The sequence below is a fragment of the Accipiter gentilis genome, chromosome 8, assembly GCF_929443795.1.
Source record: "Accipiter gentilis chromosome 8, bAccGen1.1, whole genome shotgun sequence".
NCBI lineage: Eukaryota > Metazoa > Chordata > Aves > Accipitriformes > Accipitridae > Astur > Astur gentilis.
Window position 1 is genome coordinate 8,009,576 of NC_064887.1, and position 14,980 is coordinate 8,024,555.

The 14,980-nt window shown below is 36.0% G+C and overlaps 1 protein-coding gene across 1 annotated transcript in view; it reads left to right on the forward strand.

The window, feature by feature from the left end:
- FAF1 (Fas associated factor 1) overlaps positions 1-14,980 on the forward strand; it is a 170,693-nt gene that overhangs the window by 27,562 nt on the left and 128,151 nt on the right. Inside the window, exons 3-4 of the mRNA XM_049808217.1 lie at positions 9,320-9,366; positions 12,383-12,591. Coding sequence (XP_049664174.1) covers positions 9,320-9,366; positions 12,383-12,591 — 256 coding nt within the window. The remainder of the gene's footprint in view (positions 1-9,319; positions 9,367-12,382; positions 12,592-14,980) is intronic.

Sequence of the window (14,980 nt, forward strand, 5' to 3'; positions counted from 1 at the left end):
CATCTAGACCACTCAGGCTTTCAAAGCAGAGTATTTAAAAAATGGATTTACTTATAATACTGTTGAATATCTTTAACAGTTCTGTCCTGGTTTTATTTAAATAAACTCTTCTTAGCTGGTACTGGAAGACCTGGGTTGCTGCAGTGCCAGCAGTATAGTGTAGGTTGTCAAGAGGTATAAGGAGAAATACTGTGAGATGAATTGTAGGTTACATACTTTGGATTGGGATCTTCTGGTTTCCAAACTTTTAAGCTAAATCTTGCATAATTATTCTTTTATTATGCATTAGTGATTAGGCAGTCTGCTGACTATGGTTAGGGTAGTTTGAATACTGTCGTATAAGATGTTTCATGTTATTACAGCTTTTCAATGAGGGGGCCTTAGTCTGTAAGCAGTACTTCTAGGACTTTTTGAGTTTTCTTGTGTCCTGAGATTTCGTCCCTGGTAGTACTTGCTAAGAGCTAGTATGTTAGAACGATGAGTGATTTAAAAAATAATTATGTTTTTTTTTAAGACTGAACAAAAAGTATGTTGTCATGGGGTAGCTATTCCCAACCTGTACACTTTAGTGTTGTCATTCAAATTTACATAAAATAATTAGGAGAGCGGTAGAAATGTGGGAGTTCGGTACATAGATATTTTTTCAGGCATAGCCTTAGTTTTATCTGACTGTCCTGCTGCCTAGCTTAATGTTCTAAGGAGTAACAAAGTATGTTTGATATTAAACATAAGCGTCCCTTTCTGTCAAGTTAGAAGATGAAGCAGTGGTAGTGTGAAAAGTTTTGACGTTAATGAGTGGGACCAAGGTACATATATGTGTGTCAAAGTAGCAGACACATCATGGTCTACTCCTCTCCCTTTCTATATGAATGAGTTTTGAGTGGATAGTTCAGAGTAGGTTATTTTTCTTTATTCGTGCTGAAATAGAGTTTCAGCTCAGATAGATACTGATCCATAAGCTGCTTATAAATCTGTTTAGGTTATTTATTTTCATTATGCTAGGGAAATACATCTATTTATGAATTTATTATTGAGATTGTCCTTTGTTTGGGGAATTATGCAATGACAATGTAAAATTGAAGAACTGTGCAAAATGTGGTTTTTTTTTTCTCAGGGTTATAGAAGTATATCTAACTGTTGAAAGGCTTCCTAGTGCATTTCGGCATGTTGTAGGAACTACAGGAAAAAATTTGCTGAAGCCACCAAAGAAGTAGGGAGAAATGGGAAACCACATCTAGAGTGCTAATTGTAAACTATTTCAACGCGTGCTGTCTTGCTGATGAAGTGAATCATCTGTAGGAATATATTCATGTGGCATTTTTTTGATGAAATGTTAATTTTTTGCTTTATTAGCAATTCTATTGTTTTGCAGCTTTTCATGAAGTATATTTGTTGTAAAGAAAGCAAGCTGAAATAAAGCAGAATGCATAGAAGACATTTCATTGTAGTTCAATTACAGCTTTTGGTTAAATTTTAACCACGATGGGGACGAATGTTGGCATTCTGTAAAAACTTTGTGGGTGTAACTTCACGTCTAGCACTTGGAAATACTTTGTGACTTGCAAAGCTGGGGAAACGCCAGCAAGTATAACACAAGCTACAGGAAAAAGCTGACTCATTTCTTTGCCTTGAAAAGTCTGCCAAAGATAACAAAGGTAGAGGTTGCTTCTGTTACTGCTGGGACACAATTAGCAATTTTTTTATTTAAATATGATTGCATTCATTTAAAAATCCAAACCAAATAATACTTTTTATAACTTGAACTCATAGCAATCATTACTTGTTAAAGTAATGATTTCAAAGTAGCTATGTATGTAGGAAGGCAATAGTGTACCTTGTCTGTAAAAAGCCTCTAGTCTAAAATAATTGGTATTTCTGCAGAAGGTTTTATGGAATTTCTTGTTTAGAATAACGCATCGCAAGGCTTGCTTGTAACAGGCAAGATTTGACAGTTGTACAAAGATGCATAGAAACCATGTTCTTCTGCTTGGGAATCTCATAATACAATCTCAATGTCTTGAGGCAGAAAGAAGTGATTGCATTACAGCTGATTTCAGTAAACCTTTATTTTATTAATCCAGATTGACTGCAGTATTTGACTAATATTTGCAGTAAGTTTTTGTCAGCATCAGTTAGTAAAACTTCTGTTTGTTCCCAAATTTTCTACTTTTTTATTGTTATAAAGTGATCACAAGAAAAAGCTATGCATAGTCTTACTTGCTTTTTATTCAGTTTCCTGAAATCACAGTATCAGCAGGTCACAACGAATGTTTTGCCACGTCTACATCTGGCATTACCTGTTATCATCAGTTCTGTTGAAAATACAAACCCAAATTAGTATTTGCTAAAAATAAAGTTATTAGGGGAGCATTATTTCAAAACATTTACTTTATTACCGAAATATATGCATATAGTAGAACCCTGCAAGCTAGTTTCACTGTAAGCAATACTTCTGTGCTCAAAAGGAACTAATAAATCTTTGCACTTCTCCTGTTTTGCTTTACTGTTGTATATAAAAGTATGTTCCTTTGTCACGGAGATTTATAGTTTGGAAGCAATTTAAAATTCACTTTTGCTTTTTCGGTCCTTTCATGCATGTTTTGTCTCACTAATGCTTTCCTTTATCCCTTATCATTTAACCTTATCATTTAATTATTTGTTTTTCCACTCTGGATAACATTTGTTCAGTTTTGGGTTTTGTTTCCTGTTGTTTTTTGTTTTTTTCTTTTTAAGCTCCCCATTGTACGAAGCATTTGGAGTTTTATCATCCATTTATTTTGTTTGAATACCAAATAGAATAATGGATTTTAAATCCTTAGGATAAGCAATTTATCATGTGAAAACAACAAAATTAGAGTAAGAATATTGTATTTCAGTGGGAATATCACGTTTAGCCCAAATTAGGAGTAGAATTAATAGCAATGGGATTACAATTGTAAACAGAGTAGTATAAATGACCCTTTTGGTGCTGTGGAAATATATCACAAAATACAGAAGATAAGAAATAATTTTTCTAGTTTGTTATAGATTGCTTAATGAGGGCCTTTTAGTATATTTAATTACATTTTTAGCTTTTAAAAAAACATGTTTAATTTGTTTAAATTCAACAAATCTTGAGTGACCCTCAAGCAGGATGGATTGATAGCACAGAGGAATACTGGCTGATATTTCCAAAATATAACAGTTATATATATTTTTTTTTATTCTACAGAAATCAAACCCACAGTACGTTTGTCTTGCGTGTCATCTCTCCCTCTATAGTGAGGTTTTGTATGTAGGTTTTGATCTTATATTCACTTGTGTTATCAGACTGACAAATAAATCTAAGATTAAATGCTGAAAGCGTCAGTCAAACATTAAAATAGGCTTCTATTTGTTTTGTAGTGTGAAACAACAAAACAACCATTTTCTGGTTATATTTCAAAATATAGTCCTAAAAGCTGCTAGCGCCCCTTCCTCTAAGATGGTAAGCTGTCTTTACTTCTGCTAATGTAGAAAACAGTATGGAGTAAACTTTCTGAATTTGTGATTTGAGAGAAATTTTTTTTATATTAAGGAGATGTTAAATGTATGATAGGAAGAAAAGGCAAAATAAGCAGGAAAGACACGAAATGCAGAGCTTTGTTTTTTTTAGCTTACCAGACATTTTAAACCAAAAGCAAAATCTGAGTTGTAGCATTTGGGGAAGAATGTAGATTTTTTTAAAGTCATAATAAATTAATTCTTTCATCAAAGAAAGCTCTTACTGAATTTCATAGAAATAATTAAATATGTGGATTATGAGGCTATTACATTAAGTGGAATGCAACAAAAAAATTGTAATTACTAGAAATCTGAATGTGTCAGACCTACAGAAGATTGAGGCGTTGGAAGAAAATGCCCCATGAGCAAATTACTCCATTAAGTTTCCCTGTGAATTTCTGAAGCAGTTGATACTGTTTTGTTGGATATCTTTGGATTTTGGATTAAATCATCTGCTATGGCTGTTCCTATTACCCTGTGTCTATGTCTCATCTGCATATTGTGTTTGTTTAATGTAAACCTTCTCAATTTTTAGCTAAACAAATGTAAAGCTCTGAGTGGGCTTTATCAAGTAGACTGAAGTGGTCTTGCTGAGTTCGGTCAAACCTAAATAAGGCTTTTAAAATTCTGTGTGAGCTGATATACATAAATTTGTACTGGTTGCATTAGGCTGATATGGTTATTTATCTCAATGAAACTCATGCAGCTTTCACATGTGCACGGTATTTACAACTCTCTAGCCTCTTCTTCTGAAAGGGTTGTTCTTCCAGCATCATGCTACTTGAACTTGCTTTTTTCTTCTGCTTAGAGATGTGTTTTCTAATACCCTGTTTTGGAAAGTTGATCTTACACTGTGCTTTGTAAGAGCTCTTGCTCTTCATTGGGGTAGAGGTTTGAAAGGCAAAAGTTTTAAGTTCTCTATATCTAGGGTAGGAGCCTGCATCTGTTGGCTGAAACCATCATGTGGTATGGAGATTGGAAAGGAGAGGGCATGAGATGTGGCCATGGAGGAAGATCTTCTCCCACCTCACCCACTCCAAAAGCCTTTAACTGCACTTTTGCCTGGGCCTGCTTTTAACTCTTAAGATAATTCATTTAAAAATCACTTTTAAATCTGGAAATTTAAAAACTACTTTCCATCTGTAGTTCATGAAAAGGAAGGAATTCCCTGTTTCGTTTGAATATACAATCAGTATATGTAGACCTCTGCTTTTAAACAATATGATTGGCAAATCCAGTCCATCTTCAAACTTAGTGATAAACGCCGAGTATTTTAAACTCAGGAGTTTAATGTTTGTGCTATTTAAAATACCACAGTTTTTCCATAATTGTTTATACGACCCTCATTCCCCTGGGACAAGAGTCACTCGAAGATGTGCTTAATTGTTTTTAGATGGTTAGTACTATAATTGTGTATTTTGGGAGAAGTCATCAACATTTTTGCTTCATCAGATTATTAAGAAATGGTGGTTCTTGGTTTTCTCTCTAACAGTGTTTTGTACTCATAGAAGATAGTCACGTTTAGTCAGAACTGACTAATCTGTTTAAGTTAATATTCCCTTGAGGAAAAGCTTTACATTTCACAGTCTGCTTCACAATGTTCTTGAGGCACTTAAATAATTTCAGTCTTTTTGTAGAATACCGCAGAGTTTCTGGGTTGCCCAAACTATTAATGAATTTGGTAAGCTTTCATTAACTGTATTGCTTTATTGTTTCCTATATTTGCAGGAAACAAAAATGTTGGATTTCATAGATTTTGATACTGTAATTTGGAAGCTTGTTGCTGAAACAAACACCAGAAAAAGTATGTTACTTTGAACTGTTGTAATTGGCGCTCATCAGTCCAGTATTATATCATACTTGGGTCTTCCCATTCATTTGAATGAACAGGATTCTCAGTAATGTTTATCAATATATCCTATACTGTTGGATGATGGAGTCACAGAGTGCTTGAGATTGGAAGTTATTTCTGGATGTCAGTCTGGTCCAAAGTAGGTCCAATTAGATCAGGTCATGCAGTGCTTAATAAAGTCTTAAATAAAGTATTTAATATCCTGGATATATGACTGGTATCTCTAAACAAAATGTATAAATTAAGAATAACTAAATTTGGCTTATAGTTTCCTAAAATTGTGGACCTGGTTGTTTGAATGTTGTAATCAAAACAATAATTATGTCCTGGCTTCTATTCCTCTGTTCCAAGTTTGAACAGTGTTATGGCAGAGTTTGTGTATGGATAGCACTGAGACACACCTAAGATTCTTGGCTTTGGGAAGAAATCTTATGAAACCTCTATAATTTTTGATTTAAGGTGAGCTTTGCTCTTTAAATAGTGATAGCATTAGAAAAGGCAAATACCTGTTGTAGCTGTGGTACCCAGTATCCAGCAGTGACACACATGGATAAACAGTGTGAGAACAACATAAGCATGGAGTGCTACTTCCCTGGTAGCAGTCTCAGCAACAGGTTTTTGGAAGCTGAATAAATTTTCTGAGCCAGACATGGTATCTTCATATTTAATAACCCACAAATAGATTTAATGCACCTGTTATTAAAATTGTTTCAAGGGTAATACATCTTTTTAATTACTGTATATTAGTCACAGAGGCTGTTTTTGATGATCAAATGATCCCTGTTTGGAAAAACAAAAAAATTTAATAGCTTTGAATGTTTGCTTAACTATAGAGAGCTGATCCCCTCTCAAAGGGGACTGACAGTGAGGAAGAAGGGCCTGGAACAGACCTTGCCTTAAGAACTTGTTTTGTGGTTTTTTTTTTTTTTTTTTTTTTTTTTTTTTATAGTCACAACCTTCCTACTGTGAAATTCTAAAGCAGATGGTTGTTCCTTTTCTTATTTTCTTTGCAGGATCTACTTATAGATGTCTTGTAAGAACATGGATATTTAATATTTATGCAATATCTACATGTGCACTGCTACCATTTGCCGTCTACGTAATTTTAGTCTTCCATCTTGCTTAACAAATAGTGTCCAGACTAGTCATTTTTACAGTGTGGTTAATAGAGGTCTTTCCATCAAAAAAGTACATAATGCTGCTGCTGTTTTTTCTTACTGCTGTGCCCCTTAAATGTCATCAAGTTTACAAAACTGGAGACGTGAACAAGCAAGTTATTCAGTTTTAAAGAAAATAGCTTGGAGCCTCTGTCGTGTTTAACCCCTGTAACTAGGCTTAGAAGAAGTTTGAGCTGCTTTAATCCTCTGAGGCTGACGTGAGCTTTGACAGAAGTAGTGTGGAAATGCCATGCTGTGCTATATTTCTTCATAGCTGAAGCAACTTCTTTTTTGCTGAGTAGAGAGAATTCTCTTGCACCAGCAGATCATTATTAGTGTAGGTCCTGTGGTACAAAACCCTGTATTTGCTCTCTGTATCCTACAGATGCAAAATAAAGGATATTTTTGTCTTTCAACCAAATTTACCTGTTGATTGATAGGAATGAAATGTATGTTGCTGAAGAGCATGGTGGGGGGAAGCCAATCTAGAAAAACCCCAAAAAACCAAAACCTCCCACTTTTTCCTGGAGGTTCATTAGATGAATGTGATCAAGAGCTATGTACGACTGCAAAACCACAATGATGATAAACGAGATGTTGTTAAAAAGAAACCACTGACTATTGCCATGCACGGTGGATAAACTGATTTAAAAACTGATCTGCTGTGAAGCTTTGTTTTCACTGTAATTTGATACAGCCTTGTGCGTAGTTGCTGTAGTTTATAGATACCTGTGACCCTTTTCCTTGTCTGCTTTTTTGCTATTATTTATGCAATATTTATTTCTAAATATATGATAAATGTTATTGCAATATCATAGTTACTTAGCTGAGTTCAGCAGTAGTACTTTTTGACTTTGTGTAGCCTTAACTATTAATGGAAATTATAAAAAATCATGTTTATCTATTCAGAGAAAAAGAAACCATAGCATTTAAATCTTGATTTTTGTCTATTTTTGTGTTTATTAACCACTTAAGTAAGTTGCATTTTTTTTTTAAATGTCAGTGTGTAAAAATTATGTTGATAGATGATAACTGTCCAACTGATCAGCTGCAATATATGACTTTGTCCTCCTGCAGTACCAGGGAATCTATGAGCTTTTAAACATCAGCGTTCCCTTCTTCATCAGGGACCAGACACTCATTCACCAGGTGTTCTGGCCAATAGGTCAGGTATATCTGGCATAGGAGAGTGGATATTAGAAGCTGTGATAGTAGAAATGCATGAATTGCTGCTGGTACAGCAGAAATTTGAGATTAGTGGGATGCTACAGTCTCTCTTTAATCTCACTGTTAAGCCTAACAAATATGTACCTGTGAGCACAATAGTGATTAAAAAGATCATCAAAGAGCAGAAGTAGAATTAGTTTTTTGAGGTCTGTTTTTTCTCCTCCTTTTTTTTTTTTTTTTTAAAGTTCTTTCTCATTCCTCATCAAATTCCCTCCTGGGCTCTTCCACCTTATGTGTCCACTGCTGGGCTAGGACTGAAAGTCTGAAGTTAGGTAGGGTTCTGACATCTTTACTTCCATATCTTCTAACAATAATCAGAACAAATTTTTATCAGCTGAGGAGTAAATGTGTAAGTCATCTTCACCAGCTCACATGGTGCCACTTTCACTGCTCCTTAAATCTGAAAAATCCTAGCAATGAGATGATTTTAAAACACGTTTTTGGTGGTATAAAGTAGTCTGAAATAAGTTGTCTCCAAATACAGTTGAAGAGAGTCTTACTGGCTTTCCAAGTTTTTCCCTCATTCTGACTTACATACAGTTTCCAAGTTATACAAACTTCTATAGCATCAGATGTGCTGGAAATGCATTAAAATATTCTGCAACATAGAATGGAGCAATACTGTAACAGGCTGAGGTGACAATTTTGCCAGAAATGGAGTTTCGAACTTGCAACTGGAGTACATTGTGGCTATTTTTAAAATGCTGCATTTTAATGTGAGAGAGAATTCATTAGGATATTTTTATAGGTAATAACTCTGTAATTTCAAGTAAGAACAAATCTGAATGCAGCTTGCCAGGTTTGTACTTATATACCTATAAGTTGTATTTTGTTTATTCTGATGTTCTGGACGGCATGGGATATTTAAGTGCATAAACCTTAGTTAAAAAATACTTCCTTTTCTACCTGAAGATTGTTTGAATTTTGGGGGTAGTAATTTCTGTGATTCCCTGGCACACGAGGACTCTTAAGAAGCTAGATGCATTTTTGTGTGCATAAGCTAGAGGCAGGCTGTCGAGAAGGTGTAGGTGTGATGGAGGCAATGTGTGCTGCTGAGTAGCCATTTGCGTGGACTTCAACAATTCCTGAACACATCAGGGTTGCAGCGTGCAGCTGTGCAGGTTTATAGGTTTGTGCAGGTCTGATACTTCTGGGAAACATTAGATTTTCTGTGTACATGCTGTCTGGCTACCTTGTCTGTGCACAGTTAGCTCGATGTATTTGAAAGCAATATGTTCACTATGTATGTACCGAGCGTACAAAGTGTTAGATCTACTGAGTGTGGGCCATGCAGTTTATTCCCATGCATTCCACCTGGGAAATCCATCGCACACGTATAGGAGTCTGAGCTTCAGTTCATGTTCGTTTTCACTTAGATATGGTTTTTATCTTATGTAGGTACTTTAATGACAGTGTCATTCACCAAGAATATTCACTGAATGGAGAACATTTTATGGCACATTGTAAAGCAAGCTAAACACTCTTCAAAACATATTATAGAGGTTCTGATTTGTTTTTGTTGTTCTGTATGCTTGACTCAAAATTTGTTTTCTCTTTTCAGGCAGCTATAAATGGTGTAATACCACAAGAAAATGGCATTCTACAAAGGTAAGCACAGAAAGCTGGAGTAGTACACACGGGGAATGATGCTGGGTAATAGTTACAGTTTTTGTTCCTGAATCCTAAGAAGATGATGTAATTCTCCTTTTAAAGCAGTTTCTGGAGCCACAAATTGTATTCCTGGCAAAGCTGATTTAACATTCAAGTTTTCCCATACTGATGGAGGACCAGCTTGAACACCTGTTCAAATTGGTTAATTTTTATTTTGAATTCATTGGTTGTTGGGTCATTCTTTGCAGGGTTGTCTCTTTACTAAGACTGGATTTTGGTATGCTTCCTTGGATGTCAGGACTTTCTACTCCCCTTCCCCCCCCAGGATCTAAAAATTTGCAGGGCAAATCCACAGATGTTCCTGGCTAAGTATTTTCTTTTTCCTTATGCATTTTTAAAGGTATTGATAGTCCATGCTTCCCTGTCCCTGGCCAAAAATATTTGTATTTCTTTAGGCTTTTTTGTTGTGTTTTCTTTTTTTAAATTATTTTTAAATTGAATTACAGGCAGCAGATACTGTGTTAGATAAAGTAAGGTTGGTCCCTTCTAAAAGTAGCTTTACTGATTTTCTTTCAGCTTTTGAATTAAATTTTGGCTTGTATACTGATGCCTGGATATCTTGAAGTCACTGAAGCATGAGCTCCTAAGTGCTGATGAGGCAATTGAAAACAGCAGAACAGGAATTGAGCTACTTGAGAAAGACAGTAAAATAGCATTTAAAATTTTGTTTAGAAAAATACTCAATGTACTATTTTAGAAAGTTTATTTTAATGATGAAAAATGATACATAATGTAGGTAAAATGGTGTTTTGGCATGTCTGTCAATACTTACTAAAGCTGTCATTAAGTAGAGTCAGTTTTTGATTCAGGATAAAGCCTTATTTGCTCAGTAAAGTTAGATGTTTATTTACTGTAAGGTCTACTTAGTCCATTTGAGATCAAGTTTTGGTTGTGTTGAGCACTCTTTCTGCCTATGTTAATAAGTACTGACCCTCAAAGCATTTACATTCAAAATACCAGAATGTTTGGAACCATTTGGTCAGGGGGGAAGGAGCTGGGGAGTAGTTATGCCTGACTTGGATAACAAGCTGGTCCAGTGTCCACTTACAGCTTTCTTCCACACTAATCTATTAATTTTTAGAAATGATTAGACAGTCAAATGTGTCTCAAATATTTTTTTTTTCTTTTTCTTCCAATGGAAGTGGTTTAAAAGGAGAATCAGAAGACGTAGAAGCCTAGTTTCCAGTGGTTTTCAGATGAAGCTTGTTTTACTGATGTGAGGCTTTTTATGTTCCATTAGAGGTTGCCAATCAGATATGTAGGATGCCTTTTGTGGTGGAATCAAATAGAATTAATACAACTGGACTTGAAGTAAGTTAATTTATTGAAGGGAAAAAAATACATTTTGTTTTACAATTCAGTTATATTGTTTAAAATAAATAAATAAATCCAATCTTGAGAATCAGGATATTCATTGCTTCTTGGGTCTGTTAACAGAATCGTAGTACTTAATTCATAGTTGGCCATCAGATTTCAGACAATAACATATCACTCTGTATTTATACTTTTTTAAAATCCTGAAAATAAGACAGTTTCCTGTACTGTTTAGACCTCTAAAATGGGTCTTTGACCTTTGAGCATGCGTCTTTAAGTGTGGGTCTTTGTAGCTGGGAATTCATCCTTCTAAGCCTGCTGATGTGAGAAGTGAAGGAGCCCCTTGTTTTTACGAGCATAATATGTTTTTCTTTTCAAATGTGGAAGGCACAATGATGGGATTTGCAATAGCTGTGTATAATTTCTGCACTTCTGTGATATGCATGCCATCCACATTTATGCTTTTTTAAGTCTAAGTCTCCTCTAGGTGACAGATTTGACTTGCTATAAGAAGCATTTCCATTGAGAGATCTTGCGGTATCTTCAAGAATGGCAGAATGCATTTTTCAAATAAGTCCTGTTTAAGAATGGAAATGAGACAACTTAATCTCAGCATTTCCTAAATCCTTCTTTGCTCAGCTTGCATCCTTTCAGTGCGTATGTTTTATTAGCTTGCATCCTCCATCATGATACGCTGTAACTGTCCAGCACAGATAATCTTCCTGATAAGAACATCTCCAAGGCAAAGCTCTAGGCTTGCCCTGTGAAGTTGCTTGTCTTCCAGATTTGAATTCTGTACATCATAGTTTTTTTTTTTTTTTTTTTTACCTGGAGTAATCTCCCTTAAATTTCATGTTTTGTTACCTTTGTTTCTAATCCTAGTTACATGCTTCTTATGTATATCTCACTGAGGAAGATGAAGTGCTTCTTGGTAGTGAGGGTTTCTCAGTTTATTCTGACCTGTAATGCTAGGTGTATCCTTGAGCCAGGTTGGAGGCATCCTTGTATGAATGTCCAAGAGGCTTGAAGGGTTTTTGAACTTAAAGGCAAGCTAGAATTCAGCATTGTGTGACTGTTGTACTTCTAGGTATTTTTTGCAATATACACCTCATTATCTTGATTTATTTACCTTAAGCACAAAACTATTTTCATATCTGACTTGTTTTCCACTAATTTGGTATTGGAAAACACCAATATGTGTGCAGTATTTTAAGGTTTATTTCTTAATTTCATTTCCATGTGATACTAGCCCAATGATGTAGAAGGCTGGTTGTTGCCATGGTGCCAATTTTTATATGGTCACAGCACTCCTGGAACAGGAAATAATCCTTCTTCTCAAGATAATTCTGATATTAATTACATTATGAACGTTAGACTGCAGTAATGGCTTAAATCCTTGTTTGTCATCTAAGCTGTACTCCTATAGCACTTCTGAGTCACTGAAATGTTAATACTGCTGATACAAAAGTTATTTTCTAATTATTAATAAAACAGTATTCTCAGATGTGACAGTGTAGTTTATTCAAGAAGTGTGTGCTGTGGACCACAGTAAGTGAGTAATACTGTTCATTTTGCTTTGCTAACTTTTATTGAAACATATCAAGCTCTTCTGTTTAAACCTTATCTGCATATCTTTCAGTGAGTACGGTGGAGACACTTTACATGGACCAGCGTATGGCCCCACAAGTCATTCTACAGCAGCTTCTTCAACTCCTTCCTCATCCTCAGCGTTTCGCCATGTAGTGCCATCTAGACAAATAGTGGAAAGACAACCTCGAATGCTTGACTTCAGGGTTGAGTACAGAGACAGAAGTGTGGATGTAGTACTTGAAGACAGCTCCACAGTTGGTAAGGATTTGTAAAAATGAAATTAAAACCATTGTGGTAAAATTGTTAAAACAAAAACAAACAAAAAAGGCCCAGCCCGAAAAATCCAAATCCTAAAACAAAGCAAAGCAAAAGAAAACCCCTCAAAGAAGAAAAAAATCCCCCAGAAGTAGCAGGCTCCACAGTTTCTAATCATTTTCAAATCTCTTTGCAGCTTTAAAAAAGCAAAATTTCACTAATCTATTGTAACGGTTAGTGATCTATCAAATATTTTTTTGAAATTTAGTTTTCCAATGAACTTACTTCAGAAACAAAATAGAGATTGCTGATTAAGTTGAGGCATGAAAATTTAATTTGGGGTAGGATTAGTCTAGATGCAGTCTACTAACAAGCGGATGATCTTGGCATTTCCTTTTTGAATCAGTATGGCATCTCTTTCTGTGTAGGATTAGTGACAAGATTTAGAGGAATTTTAAGAGCATCATTGCATTCTTTTCAATTTTTGTTTGACTTGTTTTTGCAAATTAAGATTTCTTTTATAACTTTTATTATCTTTATCCTAAAACTGATGCATTTTGTAACAGTATGTTAGAAATATGCTATTGTTAGTATTGCAGAGCATGTTATTTTTTTCTACTTTCCCCAAACTGTGAGTTGATTTACTTTTGCTAGGGATGAGGAGTAGGTGGTTTTGGTTTTGTGTTTGTTTTGTTTGTTTGTTCGTTTTAGTGAAAAGTCTATACAGATCAAAATAAGGAACTACATGAAGAAATAGTTGATTAAAACAATTTTCAGTGCTGCAGCCTTATGTCTGTGATGAAATTTTGAAATTGAAACTTTTGATCCTTATTTGTCGTCTTAGCATCCGATTTGGTATTGGCTGGTGCCACCTTGTGGTGCTTAGTTTGAATTCCTGATTAGCCTTTCATGTTTTCCAGAGCACTGCACTGAGTGGCATCCATGCAAAGCAGATATAAAAGTCTGACCAATCAGAATTTTGTAGCCGTAGTATTTTATTTTTTCTTTTCTTATTAACTTCCTTCGGGTATAAATGATTAAGCTGTAGGGCAGAAGCAGTCAACGTAGAACTTTTGTCTGTATCTTGGCATATGAAGATTGAGGGCAGCCTCATATTTCAAGTCCAGAGAGAAGTAAGCAAGGCAAATTGTTAGAATTTCAACCGTGGACTTCAGGAAAGAAGTTTTTTGGCTTTTTCAGGGATCTGCTTATCAGGATCCCATGAGAGAGTGCCCTGAGGGCAAAGGGGCCCAAGAGAGCTGGTTGGTCTTCAAGAACAACCTCTTCAAAGCACAAGAACAGTCCATTCCAACGTGCAGAAAGAGGAGCAACCGTGGCAGAAGACCAGCACAGAAGAACAAAGAGTTTCTGACTAAGCTAAATGCAAAAAGAAAGTACACAAAAGGTGGAAGGTAGTGATGGGCTACCCAGGAGGAATACAGAGATGTTGCTAGATATGCAGGTTTGGAGTTAGGAAGACCAAAACTCAGGTGGAGCTGAAGTGATGGAGGGATTAGAAGGGCTTGTCTAAGTACATCAGCATGAAAAGAAAGGCTAAGGAAAACGTGAGCTTGCTGTTAAATGGCGATTGCTGAACTTGGTCCCTGGGAAGATTATGAAGAAAATCTTTCTGGAAGCCCTTTCTGAGCACAGGAAAGAAAAGAAGGTGATTTGGAACAGCCAGCGTGGATTTGCTAAGGGCACATTGCACCTAATCAATGCTACTTGCCATTTATGATTTGATGATTGGGTCTGTGGACAAGGGGAGAATGGTGGATGTCACTTTGACTTTAGTAAGGCCTTTGACATACTCTGCTGTAGTATTCTTAAATTGTTAGGATAAGGACTGGATAAGTGGGCTGATAAGGTAGACCGATAATTGCCTGGACTGCTGGGCTCGAAGTCTGAGTGGTGAACAGTTACTAGTTTGGGGATGTCCCTCGGGTTGATCCTGGGGCCAGTGTTACTTAATGTCTTTATTAAAAACCTGCTTGTTAAGGTAAGCGCTCTTGGCAAGTTTGCAAAGAATACCAGATCAGAGAAAGTGGCTGATGTTCTGGAGGGCAAGGCTGCTATTTAGAGGACCCTGGACAGCCTGGAGAAATGGGCTGACAGGAGCCTCATGAAGTTCAAAGAAAGCAAAGCTGAAGTCCTGCATCTGGGATAGGATAACTTCATGTTATCCCATCTGATAACGGGCTGAGGGCTGACAGGCTAGAAAGCAACTTTATAAAAAAAAGGGATCTAGGGGTTCATCAGCAGTGCACCCTTGCAGTGAAGGCCAGCCACATCCTAGGCTGTGTTAGCAAGAGTGTAGCCAATGGATCCAGGGAAATAATTATTCCCCTCTCGTCAGCACTTGTGGGACTGCATCTGGAGCACTACATCCAAT